Source organism: Salmo salar, chromosome ssa13 (genome assembly GCF_905237065.1).
Source record: "Salmo salar chromosome ssa13, Ssal_v3.1, whole genome shotgun sequence".
Classification (NCBI taxonomy): domain Eukaryota; kingdom Metazoa; phylum Chordata; class Actinopteri; order Salmoniformes; family Salmonidae; genus Salmo; species Salmo salar.
In genome coordinates, this window is record NC_059454.1 from 16725526 (window position 1) to 16742299 (window position 16774).

The following is a 16774-nucleotide window of genomic DNA, read 5'->3' on the forward strand; positions in this document are numbered from 1 at the left end:
ATGACTTTACCAGAGAGAGAAGGAGAGGAGAGTAGAGGAGAGGAGAGGAGAGGAGAGGAGAGGAGAGGAGAGGAGAGGAGAGGAGAGGAGAGGGGAGGGGTAAGCCATGGAACAGACAGAGCGGGAGGCAGATGGGGGAGATGGCGTAGACAGGGGAGGGGGTACACAGGGGACTGGGGAGGGGGAGGGGGCAGACAGAAAAGGTGAGGTGTCCCTTCTCTGTCTGAGATACATAAAGAAGAAACATCAGCCCAGTGTTCTGGCCTCAACATCACACCACATCAGCCCAGTGTTCTGGCCTCAACATCACACCACATCAGCCCAGTGTTCTGGCCTCAACATCACACCACATCAGCCCAGTGTTCTGGCCTCAACATCACACCACCTCAGCCCAGTGTTCTGGCCTCAACATCACACCACATCAGCCCAGTGTTCTGGCCTCAACATCACACCACATCAGCCCAGTGTTCTGGCCTCAACATCACACCACATCAGCCCAGTGTTCTGGCCTCAACATCACACCACATCAGCCCAGTGTTCTGGCCTCAACATCACACCACATCAGCCCAGTGTTTTGGCCTCAACATCACACCACCTCAGCCCAGTGTCCTGGCCTCAACATCACACCACATCAGTCCAGTGTTCTGGCTTCAACATCACACCACATCAGCCCAGTGTTCTGGCCTCAACATCACACCACCTCAGTCCAGTGTTCTGGCCTCAACATCACACCACATCAGCCCAGTGTTCTGGCCTCAACATCACACCACATCAGTCCAGTGTTCTGGCCTCAACATCACACCACCTCAGCCCAGTGTTCTGGCCTCAACATCACACCACATCAGTCCAGTGGGAGAGCACAGTTCAGTAAGGAACAGTTGGTCTAACCCTCCTCCTCCCACCTCTTTCTCCTCCCTCCCTCCATGCTGCTCCCTACTTGTCTTTCAATTATACGGTACTTCTATCACCCCCTCTACATCATCCCCCTCTACATCATCCCCCTCTACATCATCCCACACTACATCATCCCCCTCTAAATCATCCCCCAACTACATCATCCCCCTCTACATCATCCCCCTCTACATCATCCCCCACTACATCATCCCCCACTACATCATCCCCCTCTACATCATCCCCCACTACATAATCCCCCTCTACATCACCCCCCTCTACATCATCCCCCTCTACATCATCCCCCACTACATCATCCCCCACTACATCATCCCCCTCTACATCATCCCCCTCTACATCATCCCCCTCTACATCATCCCCCACTACATAATCCCCCACCAACACAAACACACACACACACCAGCCAAACACAATCAATAAGCTGACAGAGCTACTCATGGCTCCATGGGGTTAACACACTCTAAGACCCCCACTGCTGAGGGAATGACATTCAAGATGGAGAAGGAAATGTTAACCTATTAACAGGAGGAGACTGGTTTCACTATACAATATCTATGTTAGATAGTCTGGGTAGAGAGTCATAGCTAGAGAGTCAGAGTAGAGAGTCAGGGTAGAGATTCAGGGTAGAGGGTCAGGGTAGAGAGTCAGGGTAGAGAGTCAGAGTAGAGAGTCAGGGTAGAGAATCAGGGTAGAGAGGCTGAGTAGAGAGTCAGGGCTAGATAGTCCGGGTAGAGAGTCAGGGCTAGATAATCCAGGTAGAGAGTCAGAGTAGAGACTCAGGGCTAGATAGTCTGAGTAGAGAGTCAGGGCTAGAGAGTGAGGGTAGAGAGTCAGGGCTAGAGAGTGAGGGTAGAGAGTCAGGGTAGAGAGTCAGGCTAGAGAGTCAGGGCTAGAGAGTGAGGGTAGAGAGTCAGGGTAGAGAGTCAGGCTAGAGAGTCAGGGCTAGAGAGTGAGGGTAGAGAGTCAGGGTAGAGAGTCAGGCTAGAGAGTCAGGGCTAGAGAGTCAAGGTAGAGAGTAAGTGTAGAGAGTCAGGGCTAGAGAGTCAGGGCTAGAGAGTCAAGGTAGAGAGTCAGGGCTAGAGAGTCAGGGCTAGAGAGTCAGGGCTAGAGAGTCAGGGTAGAGAGTCAGGGCTAGAGAGTCAGGGTAGAGAGTCAGGGCTAGAGAGTCAGGGTAGAGAGTCAGGGCTTTGAAATGATAACACACTTATAGCAGGGTAGGGCAGTTGGTCAAGACCCAAACATTTAAGTAGGCAAAAAAATGTAGACTAAAATCATTCCAATTAGTGATGTGCAGTTTGCGAACAATTCGTTATTTTTTAACAACTACATACTGACTTACTGACTGAGAGTCATTGTTAGTTTTTTCTGAGTGTTTCGTTCATTTAAGTCGTTGCTAGCGCTGGCTGCAATGAGTCATACAGCAGGATTCATTTAAGCTCCTCCGCCTCAGCGGGTCCAGGGACGTGCTCCAACAACAACTGTCGGACGTATACACTACTGGTCAAAAGTTTTAGAACAACTACTCATTCAAGGAATTTACTATTTTTACTATTTTCCAAATGTTAGAATAATAGTGAAGACATCAAAACTATGAAATAACACATGGAATCATGTAGTAACCAAAACAAGTGTTCAACAAATCAAAATATATGTTATAGTTTAGATTCTTAAAATATCCACCGTTTGCCTTGATGACAGCTTTTCACACTCTTGGCATTCTCTCAACCAGCTTCATGAGGTACATTTCAATTAACAGGTGTTCCTTGTTAAAAGTTAATATGTGGAATTGCTTTCCTTCTTAATGCATTTGAACCAATCAGTTGTGTTGTGACAAGGTAGGAGTGGGTATACAGAAGATAGCCCTATTTGGTAAAAGACCAAGTCCATATTATGGCAAGAACAGCTCAAATAAGCAAAGAGAAACGACAGTCCATCATTACTTTAAGACATGAAGGTCAGTCAATACGAAACATTTCAAGAACTTTTTAAGTTTCTTCAAGTGCAGTCGCAAAAACCATCAAGCGCTATGATGAAACTGGCTCTCATGAGGACTGCCACAGGAAAGGAAGACCCAGTTACCTCTGCTGCAGAGGATAAGTTCATTAGAGTTACCAGCCTCAGATTGCAGCCCAAATAAATGCTTCACAGAGTTCAAGTAACAGACACATCTCAACATCAACTGTTCTGAGGAGACTGTGTGAATCAGGCCTTCATGGTCGAATTGCTGCAAAGAAACTACTATTAAAGGACACCAATAAGAAGAAGAGACTTGCTTGGGCCAAGAAACATGAGCAATGGACATTAGACCGGTGAAAATGTGTCCTTGGTTTGGAGTCCAAATTTGCAATTTTTGGTTCCAACCGCCATGTCTTTGTGAGAAGCAGCGTGGGTGAACGGATGATCTCCACATGTGTATTTCTCACCGTAAAGCATGGAGGAGGAGGTGTTGTTATGTGGGGGTGCTTTGCTGGTGACACTGTCTGTGATTTATTTAGAATTCAAAGCACACTTAACCAGCATGGCTACCACAGCATTCTGCAGTGATACGCCATCCCATCTGGTTTGGGCTTAGTGGGACTATAATATGTTTTTCAACAGGACAATGACCCAACACACTGCAACCGTGCTGCATCAGATGATCTGGCCTCCACAATCCCCTGACCTCAACCAAATTGAGATATTTTGGGATGAGTCGGACTGCAGAGTGAAGGAAAAGTGCTCAGCATATGTGGGAACTCCTTCAAAACTGTTGGAAAAGCATTCCAGGTAAATCTGGTTGAGAGAATGCCAAGCATGTGCAAAGCTGTCATCAAATATATTTAATTTGTTTAACACTTTTTTGGTTACTACATGACTCCATATGTTTTGTTTCATAGTTTTGATCTCTTTCACTATTATTCTACAATTTGGAAAATAGTAAAATAAAGAAAAACCTTTGAATGAGTAGGTGTTCTAAAACTTTTGACCGGTAATGTGCGCAGGAAAATAGATCATGCTGCAGGCAGCATAGAGAAGAAAAAGTTTCAAACCGATCATTGAGCACTTGGTGCAAGGATGAATGTAATTAGTTGATTATTGAATGTTATTATGGACACACCTTTGTTGAACCAAAACAAACTCGAACTCTAGAATTAATCGTTTGGCGTGCTGCAGTTTGCAAATGATATTGTGCTTATTGCCCTCACGGCAGTAAGCGAAGCATTCCGCCATGAGTCCTTCACATTCTAGTCCGGTTGCGGCCACAACTAGACCTCGTTTCAAATGCATCAAGAAATCCTCTTATTTGCATGCCTAGCAATCAACAAATGCCCATTGTTTAAAGCACACTTTTTAATCACAAATGACAGCTCCAATAATCCCCTTATGTTGAACAACATGTGAACGAGGGTTTTGTAGATTCATGACTCTTTCGAGGTTTCAGTTCATTGTTCGCCAATAAGGGGTCCTGCCTGCCCCATGTGGTGATAGCCAGGGTTTAATTGAATTGGGGTTAATTGAATTGGGGATTGGGAAGTGGGCAGGCAGGAGGTGGGAAACCCTCCTTTTTTTGGTGACCAATCGAAACCAAAAGCAATTTTATTGCTTTTAAATTATAGGTTGTGATAGCTGAAGGCCTAATTCTTAATTTCATTCAGTCGCCTGTCGCCCAGTAGGCTAGTGCAATTTTGGTTTCAGGTAAGATATTGGTATGAACATAAACACAACTGAACTCTCTATTTAGAGGATATTGTTCTAGTGGTGTGGGGGCTAGTGGTGTGGGGGATGTGCTTTGGCAAAGTGGGTGGGGTTATATCCTGCCTGTTTAGCCCTGTCCGGGGGTATCATCGGATGGGGCCACAGTGTCTCCTGACCCCTCCTGTCTCAGCCTCCAGTATTTATGCTGCAGTAGTTTATGTGTCGGCGGGCTAGGGTCAGTCTGTTATATCTGGAGTATATATCCAGTGTCCTGTGTGAATTTAAGTATGCTCTCTCTAATTCACTCTTTCTCTCTTTCTTTCTTTCTTTCTCTCTCTCGAGGGACCTGAGCCCTAGGACCATGCCTCAGGACTACCTGGCACGATGACTCCTTGCTGTCCCCAGTCCACCTGGCCGTGCTGCTGCTCCAGTTTCAACTGTTCTGCCTGCGGCTATGGAATCCTGACCTGTTCACCAGACGTGCTACCTGTCCCAGACCTGCTGTTTTCAACTCTCTAGAGACAGCAGGAGCGGTAGAGATACTCTCAATGATCGGCTATGAAAAGCCAACTGACATTTACTCCTGAGGTGGTGACCTGTTGCACCCTCGACAACTACTGTGATTATTATTATTTGACCATGCTGGTCATTTATGAACATTTGAACATCTTGGCCATGTTCTGTTATAATCTCCACCCGGCACAGCCAGAAGAGGACTGGCCACCCCTCATAGCCTGGTTCCTCTCTAGGTTTCGTCCTAGGTTTTGGCCTTTCTAGGGAGTTTTTCCTAGCCACCGTGCTTCTACACCTGCATTGCTTGCTGTTTGGGGTTTTAGGATGGGGTTCTGTACAGCACTTTGAGATATCAGCTGATGTAAGAGGGGCTATATAAATACATTTGATTTGATTTGATTTGTTGATTATGTTTTTGGTTTCAAAGACAATAACAATTGTAGGCTATCACAGCATTTGCAACAGTATAGCTTCCGTCCCTCTCCTCGAACCACGGAACCTCTGCACATATTGACAACAGCTACCCTCGAAGAATCGTTACCCATCGCTCACAAAAACCGCGGCACTTGCAGAGCAAGGGGAACAACTACTTCAAGGTCTCAGAGCGATTGACGTCACCGATTGAAATGCTATTAGCGCGCACCCCGCTAACTAGCTAGCCATTTCACATCGGTTACACATTGTCTTGCAGTGACAAAATGCCCGCACTGAAGATGTCTTTCTGATTCAGAGGGGTTGGGTTAAATGCGGAAGACACATTTCAGTTCAATGCATTCAGTTGTACAACTGACTAGGTATCCCCCTTTCCTTTTTCCCTATTTCAGTCCACTAATGCAGGACTAGTAAAGCCTCAGTGCACTACTTTTGTGATTTGTTTTGTGTTTACCAGCATTTGTAACTTGAGTGTGATAATTATCTATACAAAACAATTAATCTGATAATGTTTTTCTTCATGGTGGTGGAAAGTTTAAAGGTCACAGGAGGTTGGTGCCACCTTAATTGGGGAGGACGGGCCCATGACTGAAATGGAATTAGTGGTGCCAAATACATCAAACACATGGTTTCCATTTGCTCCGTTCTGGCCATTATTATGAGCTGTTCTCCACTCAGCAGCCTCCTGCAGTACAGGTACAAACCTAGATGACCAGCCTATGTGCAATACAGTAATGTACATTTACATAAAGTGGTTTCTAAGGCTGTTATATTAATACTGCACAAAAGAAGTGGTTGTTTTCAATGTTATTTGATCAATAAAAATATATAATTTGATGGGAATGTTTAGTGTCTTTGCCCATAACTTTGCACCTTCTGATGTAACTAACATCTTTGAATGCAGCGCAACAAGACAATGTTAGTGGAAAGCGCACGAAACTATGACACTGTCATAGTAGAGTGTACGCGCCGTTCCACAAAGTTTAATATTCCATTGAGGTATGTGTGTAAAGCTATTTTGTAGGCAAACTGAATGCGCACAACAGTAAACACATAATCTCATAGATAACCTCACCTGAATACCATATTCATAATGTATCAAATATGGCTTCATATAGCCTTTAGCAGGGGGTCGGAAACCATTTTCAGTGCCAATTTACAATTGATCCTACCATTTCTAAAGATCTGTGTGCCAGTTACGATTCAATATAAGCCTATGCCAGGCCCTCCAACCCTGTTCCTGGAGAGCTACCGTCCTGTAGCTTTTTTCTCCAACCCCAATCTAGCGCACCAGATTCTAATAATTAGCTGTTTGATCAGCTGAATCAGGTTAGTTACAACAGGAGTTGGAGTGTCTAACTGCCCACAAACGTAATAATTCTATAGGTGGCTTCAAGACAGAGGCGCCACGCCACGGAACAATGACTACCTGTACCGAGGCGCTGTCCATTCAGTGCCACACCACGGAACTATGACTACCTGTACTGAGGCGCTGTCCATTCAGCACCACACCACGGAACTATGACTTCCTGTACCGAGGCACTGTCCATTCAGCACCACACCACGGAACTATGACTACCTGTACCGAGGCGCTGTCCATTCAGCACCACACCACGGAACTATGACTACCTGTACCGAGGCGCTGTCCATTCAGCACCACACCATGGAACTATGACTACCTGTACCGAGGCGCTGTCCATTCAGCCCTATGCCACGGAACTATGACTACCTGTACCGAGGCGCTGTCCATTCAGCACCACACCACGGAACTATGACTACCTGTACCGAGGCGCTGTCCATTCAGCACCACACCACGGAACTATGACTACCTGTACTGAGGCGCTGTCCATTCAGCACCACACCACGGAACTATGACTACCTGTACCGAGGCGCTGTCCATTCAGCACCACGCCACGGAACTATGACTACCTGTACCGAGGCACTGTCCATTCAGCACCACGCCACGGAACTATGACTACCTGTACCGAGGCGCTGTCCATTCAGTACCACGCCACGGAACTATGACTACCTGTACTGAGGCGCTGTCCATTCAGTACCACGCCACGGAACTATAACTACCTGTACCGAGGCGCTGTCCATTCAGCACCACGCCACGGAACTATGACTACCTGTACCGAGGCGCTGTCCATTCAGTACCACACCACGGAACTATGACTACCTGTACCGAGGCGCTGTCCATTCAGTACCACGCCACGGAACTATCACTACCTGTACCGAGGCGCTGTCCATTCAGCACCACGCCACGGAACTATGACTACCTGTACTGAGGCGCTGTCCATTCAGCACCACACCACGGAACTATGACTACCTGTACCGAGGCGCTGTCCATTCAGTACCACGCCACGGAACTATCACTACCTGTACCGAGGCGCTGTCCATTCAGCACCACACCACGGAACTATGACTACCTGTACCGAGGCGCTGTCCATTCAGCGGTGCATAATCATGGACATGGTTTACGGTTTTTCTCAGTCGCTTTGGTGCATTTCTTAGATCAAAAGTGCCATTCTTGATACTACTTGTACAAATTCCAAATCATCTAGTCACTTGTGCACATCATTAAAGCAATTTCTTATTCCTTTGAACAAATTGCAATTGCTTTTGTACATATTGCAATTGATAATGTACAAGTGTCAGCTTTTTTCCACATTTTCAATTGCTCATGTCATGTTGATCAAAATATAGTAGATGGTTCTCTGTTGAATAGTCTTACCCCTCAAAACATCTAGGCATTAGTTCCTTGCTTAAGCCATTACATGCAAAATTGTTGAACTATTTGTCATAAACTGTCAAGCATAGTTTTACACATTTCTATTAGACCTTTTGTACAAAAACGTGAATTGATGAATGGTGCAGGTGAAATTGACCCTCACTCATGAAGGAATGTAAAGTGTTAGTTCAACCAACAATCAACCAGTTGTCTAAATTGCTCAAAGGTGCATCTCATGAAGAATCAATTGGCAAGCATATATAGACAGACCACAACACAGAGTTGCAATTTTCCAATAATGGATGGACCAGGAAACGAACAGGGTCAACAGCCAAGAAGAGGAAGAAGAGGAGCAAGGATGCGTGGTGGAAGGCAAAACAGAGGAAGAGGCAGAAGAGGACATAGGCGCATATCTGATGACATAAGGGCCACTATTGTAGACCATGTTGTCAATCATGGCCTTACAATGGCTGAGGCGGGTCGAAGGGTGCAGCCGAATATTGGAAGATCAACCGTGTCCTCAATAGTTCAAACGTTTCGAAGAGAGAACAGGTATGTCCACCAATGTACAGTGCACAGTTACTGTATATAAGCAGTATACTGTATACTTCCTACAATGCTTCATATTACAGTAGTCCACTTGTATTTCACAGCATACAGAAATATACTCTATACAGATACATACTGCACCTTACATGCACCCACCTGTATGTTTTACAGTAAAATGTGTGTTCACATAGTTTTTGTCTATGTGAAAGTGTGCGATGCATCACTGCATTTTTCCCCACATAGGACTGCAAGATTACCTCAAACCGGTGGCAGAGGACGCCTTTTCACACCTCAAAAGGAGGAGGCTATTTGCACCATGGTCCGAGCAAACAATGCCATGAGACTCAGGGAAATACAAAGGACCATTATAGAAGACAACGATGTCTTTGAAAACATCCATACGGTTAGCATCTCAACCACCGACAGGGTGCTGCATAGAAACCAGATGAGTATGAAACAGCTGTACCGTGTACCATTCCAAAGGAATGAGGACAGAGTTAAGGAGCTACGGTACCAGTATGTACAGGTAAAACATATACCTATGTCACTACTTTACAGCAACATTTTATAGTGATACATAGTACAGTAAGCATAAACTGCACACATTTCCATTGCTGTGGAAGGAACATGTAATATATGTACATTTTATGTCACTCTTCCTTACCAAAACAAATTCAACTGTGTGTTCTGGGATATAGCGTATAATGGAGTTGGAATCAAGTGAACCCTCTCACAACTTTGTATACGTGGATGAGGCTGGCTTCAACCTGACCAGATGCAGAAGGCGGGGTCGGAATATCATCGGTCACAGAGCTACTGTGGATTTGCCAGGCCAACCATGTGTGCTGCTATTTCGGAGCATGGTGTCCTAACCCATATCCCCCTTATAGGGCCATACAACACCCAGCATCTACTCAACTTTTTAGAGACTCTCTACAGGGCTCTCATCCCTGATGATTAGAGGGGTCTGTTTAGAGAGGATTTGCCAAAGTATGTGGTCATTTGTGATAATGTGAGTTTCCATCGATCAAACATCATAAGGCAATGGTTTGTGACCCACCCGAGGATGCTCATAGAATTCCTCACACCTTATTCACCATTCCTTAACCCAATTGAGGAGTTCTTTTCAGCATGGAGGTGGAAGGTGTACGATCGTCAGCCACACACACAGATGACCCTGCTGGCTGCAATGGATGCAGCATGTGAGGACATCACAGTAGACGCCTGCAGAGGATGGATAAGGCGCATTGGAAGGGAAAATATCCGGTGTGATGTGGATGAGAATATGTGGGCCGACAGACAGGAAGGTCTGGATGTGTAGAGACAGCACTAGAACAGTGCTGCGGGCAAAGATGTGCCTTAGGGGTGGTTTCCTGTGTTTCTTTCTAATTTAGTTTTTTTTCCTTTGTGCCCCCTGGGTTGTCCAGTCTCTTTCAATCTATAACCCACATACAGTAATATGTAAATAGTACTGTTGAAATTGATATATGCCATAGAAGTGCAGCCTTGTGCATTTTCAATACAGTAACTGTCATCCAAACTGTAGCCTAAGTTTACATCAGGTAATATTGTCAAAATACACAGTTCCATTGACAACATGCCTAAACATTTTGACGACCTTGTTCGTGAACAATGACTCAATGACGTATCATTCTGATGACACTGACATGATCATTGGCATGAATATTTACTTTTGAGAGATGTACTAGGGATTTTTAGTGACTGACTAGCTTTAGAAACACATCTATTGTATATTGCAGTTTGTACAAATTGTTCTGAGAAATGCACTTATTATTTTGTACATGTTAGGGATGATGTGAAAAATGCACCAAAGCGACTGAGAAAAACTGTAAATGTGTAGAGTTTCCTTTTGTATTTTGTGATTTTTGTCATTCTTTGGTCGATTTTGTATGTCTTAATATGTCGTTGTAGATTACATGCCTAAGTAAGTCCTTTGAAATGCATGTGTAGGATTTATTTGGCAGATTGCATTCGAGTCAGCTGTTTTTTGCTCCAGTTACTTTCACATTGATGTAAGCATTTGAAATTGGCCTTGTTGTGACTTGATACTGTGTATTAAGCATCTATTTCACGTTGCTGTCATAAGCGTCATTGTAGGTAGTGGACCAAAACGCAGCGGGTATATGAATCATCTTCTTTTATTGAAGGAAAAAACAAACCAAAACACTTACACAAAACAAAAGACGAAAACCCCGAAACACACTAAACAAACACCCCCTGCCACGCCCTGACTACACTACAATAACAAACAACCCTTTTTACTGGTCATGACGTGACAGTTGCACTGTATGTGCCGTTCCACAAGTAAATCAGTCAATTTATGATGAGGTTGAGTAGTGGTTAACATTGTACACGTGGTTCCACAGACCTTTAAAACTGATATTGTGGTGATCATCAATGGCTGCAATATCAGGTTTAAAAGTCTGTGGAACGGCCATTAATGATCACTACGATATCAGGTTTAAAAGTCTGTGGAACGGCCATTAATGATCACTGCGATATCAGGTTTAAAAGTCTGTGGAACGGCCATTAATGATCACTGCGATATCAGGTTTAAATGTCTGTGGAACGGCCATTAAGCCATTAATGATCACTGCGATATCAGGTTTAAAAGTCTGTGGAACGGCCATTAATGATCACTGCGATATCAGGTTTAAAAGTCTGTGGAACGGCCATTAATGATCACTGCGATATCAGGTTTAAAAGTCTGTGGAACGGCCATTAATGATCACTGCGATATCAGGTTTAAAAGTCTGTGGAACGGCCATTAATGATCACTGCGATATCAGGTTTAAATGTCTGTGGAACGGCCATTAATGATCACTGCAATATCAGGTTTAAAAGTCTGTGGAACGGCCATTAATGATGACTGCGATATCAGGTTTAAAAGTCTGTGGAACAGCCATTAATGATCACTGCAATATCAGGTTTAAATGTCTGTGGAACGGCCATTAATGATCACTGCGATATCAGGTTTAAAAGTCTGTGGAACAGCCATTAATGATCACTGCGATATCAGGTTTAAATGTCTGTGGAACGGCCATTAATGATCACTGCAATATCAGGTTTAAATGTCTGTGGAATGGCCATTAATGATCATGAATGGCTGGGGTAGAAATACAGTAAATGAGCTTCAACTTCCCAAAAAGTCCTGCCATACCCCTAGGTTTAGCTGAACTACATAACCAAAACTACATGACCTGTCAGCAACAGGTGTGGCTGAAATAACCAAATCCACTAATGTAAACCTACACACACACACACACACACACACACACACACACACACACACACACACACACACACACACACACACACTCAGATAGAAATCCAATTTCTGTTAACAGCAGCATGTAAGCTCTGATAGGATCTATCACCTGCAGCTATAAAAGCTGAGAGCCGTGGTTTCATCCTTCACTACCCCTCCCTCCCCATTAAACACACACACACACACACACAGCTCCTAAATCTGTCCCAAAGTGGCCTCTTAGATAGTTGGGATAGAGAGGATCAATAGAGTGACACAGACACCAAGGGATGGTTGGCTGGCTGGATGGGTGGACGGATTCATAGATAGATGGATTCATAGATAGACAGACAGACAGACAGACAGACAGACAGACAGACAGACAGACAGACAGACAGACAGACAGACAGACAGACAGACAGACAGACAGACAGACAGACAGACAGACAGACAGACAGACAGACAGACAGACAGACAGACAGACAGACAGATAGATAGATAGATAGATAGATAGATAGATAGATAGATAGATAGATAGATAGATAGATAGATAGATAGATAGATAGATAGATAGATAGATAGATAGATAGATAGATAGATAGATAGATAGATAGATAGATAGATAGATAGATAGATAGATAGATAGATAGATAGATAGATAGATAGATAGATAGATGGCTCTCAGCCACACAGAGAGAGAGAGAGAGGGAGAGAGAGAGAGAGAGAGGTGTTTGTTGTTGCAGAATGAAGTGAGTTCATTCTTACAAGGTAAAGTTCATTGAGTCAGCATAAAGTGGTAGACACCGTATTACAGCTATGCAATCCATCATAATCACCATACTGTATGGTCTCTGATGTGGTAACATGCTGATGTATGTTGTAAACTCAACTAGCTCTCACAGTCTCACGCCAGAATTAGACGTTCATCCGTTTCTCAAACGTCAAATTTCGAACTGTTTACGGTTAAGTTTAGGCATTAACTCCGAAATCTTAAGGCTGGGCATTAACTATGAATGGTTAAGGTTTGGGATAGGCTTAAATCAAAAATCAACTTTCTATTTCTGGATTTGAACTTTCAACCTTTAGAATCAGAGGCAGATGCTGATGCCTGTCCACAATGCCCTAGCAAAACCAAAACCTACTTGAAGGTAACATCACTCGCTATTGCCCCTAGTGGCCGGTTTCCATGTCATCTCCCAACGTCCTCAGACATGGATGGACGTCGAATACTGACTTGTATCACGGGTGATCTGGCTGTGTAAACTGGTTTGAACAGGTCCAGTGTGTTCATTTGGTGTTCTCTAACAATTGTTCCATTTCCTCTGTTCCAGTAGTGCAGAATTGACTTGACTGACTCAGTAGACTTGACAGTCGACTTGACTGACTCACCTTCATGGCTTCAGACTTCTTGTGGAACATCTCCTCCATGTTCTCAGCCAGCTTCTTCACCAACCTCAATCCATCTATCTCTTCTACACGCACCGCTCGCTCAAACTCCTTATACTTCTGTAAGAAACACACGTACACACACATATGACCTCATTATACACATTGTAGCAAGAACATTTGTAAGAAAACACGCAAAATCAGAAAATGTATTAAAATGTCATGTATTCATATAATTTGACCAACAACGTAACCTAAGTAACGCAAATGGCAACCACAAAACCCATTCCAACCCCATTCAGTGACATATCGACCCCACCAACACACACGCACGAACACACATGCACACTTAGCAAAGCATTATCTTTGCACACACACAGCATAAATCAGGCCTCACCATGTCCAGTGACCACATCAGCTCTGTTAAATCTCATTAGTGTGTAACAGTGGGGTGCTTACATTCACCACCAACCTCATCGGGGCGGTGACATTAAGTCGTAATAATTCCAGCACTTGTACATGCCACAAACTCTCAGCACACACACACACACACACACACACACACACACACACACACACACACACACACACACACACACACACACACACACACACACACACACACACACACACAGACAAACACACACACACACAGAAACACACACACAGACAAACACACACACAGACACACACACACACACACAGAGACAGACACACACACAGAGACAGACACACACACAGAGACAGACACACACACAGAGACAGACACACACACAGAGACAGACACACTCTGTGCCTGGTTGGAACGTGTTTTTCTAAAGATCATCTGAGGAATAATGTTTCCCTGCGGAGCTGAGGGCGGCTGTGTTTGAGTCTCAAGGGGATTTAATGGAAGATTACCGGGGTATCAAATGGCACTGGCCTCTCTAATGTTCTGCCAAAGGGCTTAGACGCAACGATCTCACGCCATCCTATAGCTACCCAGAGAGGGAAGGGATGAAGAGAGAGAGCGAGAGAGAGCGAGAGCAAGTAGGGGAGCGAGAGAGAAAGAGAGAAAGAGAGAGGATGTCTAGGGTGGATGAGGAAATTTGGGATTTCGTTCATGATCTGCAAAACTGGTCGCCACCAAAAAGGAAAGCAAGAGGAAATGCAACTAAATGAAATGGCTTTACGAGTAAGACACTCTGCAGGCTGCTACTGCCCAACAGAAAGACAGCAAAGTGAGAGACGTAAACATTTACTCCTGTTCATTGTAGAGTGAATTATGGTAGGAGTCTGTTTACTACACGGCATCATTTAAATTAACTGGAGAGTTAGATAATGTCCATTGTAATGTCAATTGTGCAATAGTATTGTCTTTCGAGTGTGGGAGGTGTGGAGGAATATGTCTGATTTCCAGTTTGCACCTCTTGTTATTTGTTTTTTTTTGCGTTTCATATCGGTGATTTCATTGTTTACCAGCAACGCTCACGTTTATGTCAATTATGCCTTTGTTTTAATTAACGAGTTAGGTATTGGCCAAAGCAGACCACTGCCTTAAATCTACTTCGGATCATTTAAATAATCCCTCCAAAGTTTGGCAAGTAGTGAAAGTGCAAAAAAGATACACAGCTTCCCAAACAATAGTTGGTAGACACACAGATTGTAACTGAGAGAACCTCCATTCTGAAAGCATTTTCTAGATGCAGGCAGTTTATCTGAAATGTTAAAGCCCCCGGTGATTTTACCTGACACCCCTGTGTACTCCTTCCTCACCAGGTTCTCCTTCTCATCCTTCTCTGTTTCAGAAGTGCGTAAAGCCCTGAAAGAAATGGATAGAAAGAAATCCCCTGGTCCTGATGATCTAGACCCCTGCCTCTTACACCAAGCTGTAGACATAATTGCTCCCCCTTAACGTGTATTTTTAACCTCACACTTGACATTAAGGAAATCCCCAAGTTATGGAAATCTGCTTTAGTACAGCCTCTCCTGGAAGGTGGAGATCCTTTGCTACTTGACAACTATCGGCCCATATCACAACTGTTTGTACTGTCAAAGGTACTGGAGTCCTTAGTTAGTAGGCAGCTAAAGGTCTACTTCCAAGAAAACAACATCTTAAATGGAATGCGATCAGGTTTTAGGTCTGGCCACAGCACTGTTTCAGCAACATTGAAGTTTTTAAATGACATCCACTGTGCTCTTGATAGAAGTTACATTGTGTGTCTGTCTTTATTGATTTGTCCAAGGCATTTGACACCGTGGACCATACCGTGTTGGTGATAATGTTAAAATGTCGTGGAATTAATGGTCATGCGTTTCATAAGAAATTGTTATTAATTGACTTGCTTAGTTAAATAAAGGTTAAATAAAATTGTAAAAAATAAAAAGCCTCTAGATTGGTTTATAAATGACCTATCAAATCGTACACAATGTGTAATGGCGGATGGTTGTAAATCTGATTCCATAGAGTTGTGCTCAGGTGTTCCGTAACGTTCTATTTTGGGCCCACTGTTGTTCCTTTTGTATATCAACAACACTGAGGATCATATTGAAACAGTGGATGTTCATTTTTATGCAGATGATACTGTTTTTATTTCAAGTGGTAGTAGTTTATCTTTAGCTTTTGAAAATGCCCAAAGAGCATTTAACACCATACAACAGAATCTGTATGATTTAAAGCTGGTTCTAAATTCAGGTAAAACAAAATGCATGGTATTTTCAAATGCCAGGCATGTTACTAATCATGTCATTGCTACATTGGCTGGACATACTATAGAGCAAGTTAAAGTGTACAAATATTTGGGAGTGTGAGTGGATGACAAGCTGAGCTTCACTGTCCATGTGGAGAACTTGATAAGGAAGCTCAAGCTGAAAATAGATTTTTATTACCAGCATAAGGCTTGTTTTTCTCTGGAGGCCAGGAAGGAGCTGGTACGATGTACATTACTGGCGGTTTTAGATTTTAGTGAACTTATATATACTGTACAGGCCTCAACCACTACCCTGGAAGCACTTGATTCAGTATATCATGCGGCTTTCAGGTTCATTATCAAAAACGTGTAAGACATCATTGTGATCTCTATCGCGCTGTTGGCTGGTCGTCATTGACCTTGCGTAGGCTTAAACACTGGTATACCCTGATTTATAAGGCCATATTTGGTAAAATGCCATTTTATCTCTGTTCTTTTTTAATCAGGTCATTAAATAAATATCAATTACGGTCCAGTTCTCATTTGCTTCTAACAGTACCAAGAATTAGAACAGGTCACGGTAGAAATAGTTTTAGTTACTCAGCTCCGTGGTCCTGGAATTCTCTCCTGAACATTTTA

General features: G+C 43.7%; 1 protein-coding gene across 1 annotated transcript in view; it reads right to left on the bottom strand.

Annotated features, from left to right (window-relative positions):
- Positions 1-16774, bottom strand: part of cacna2d3a (calcium channel, voltage-dependent, alpha 2/delta subunit 3a) — a 328563-nt gene that overhangs the window by 269168 nt on the left and 42621 nt on the right. The window contains exon 3 of the mRNA XM_045692990.1: positions 13470-13586. Coding sequence (XP_045548946.1) covers positions 13470-13586 — 117 coding nt within the window. The remainder of the gene's footprint in view (positions 1-13469; positions 13587-16774) is intronic.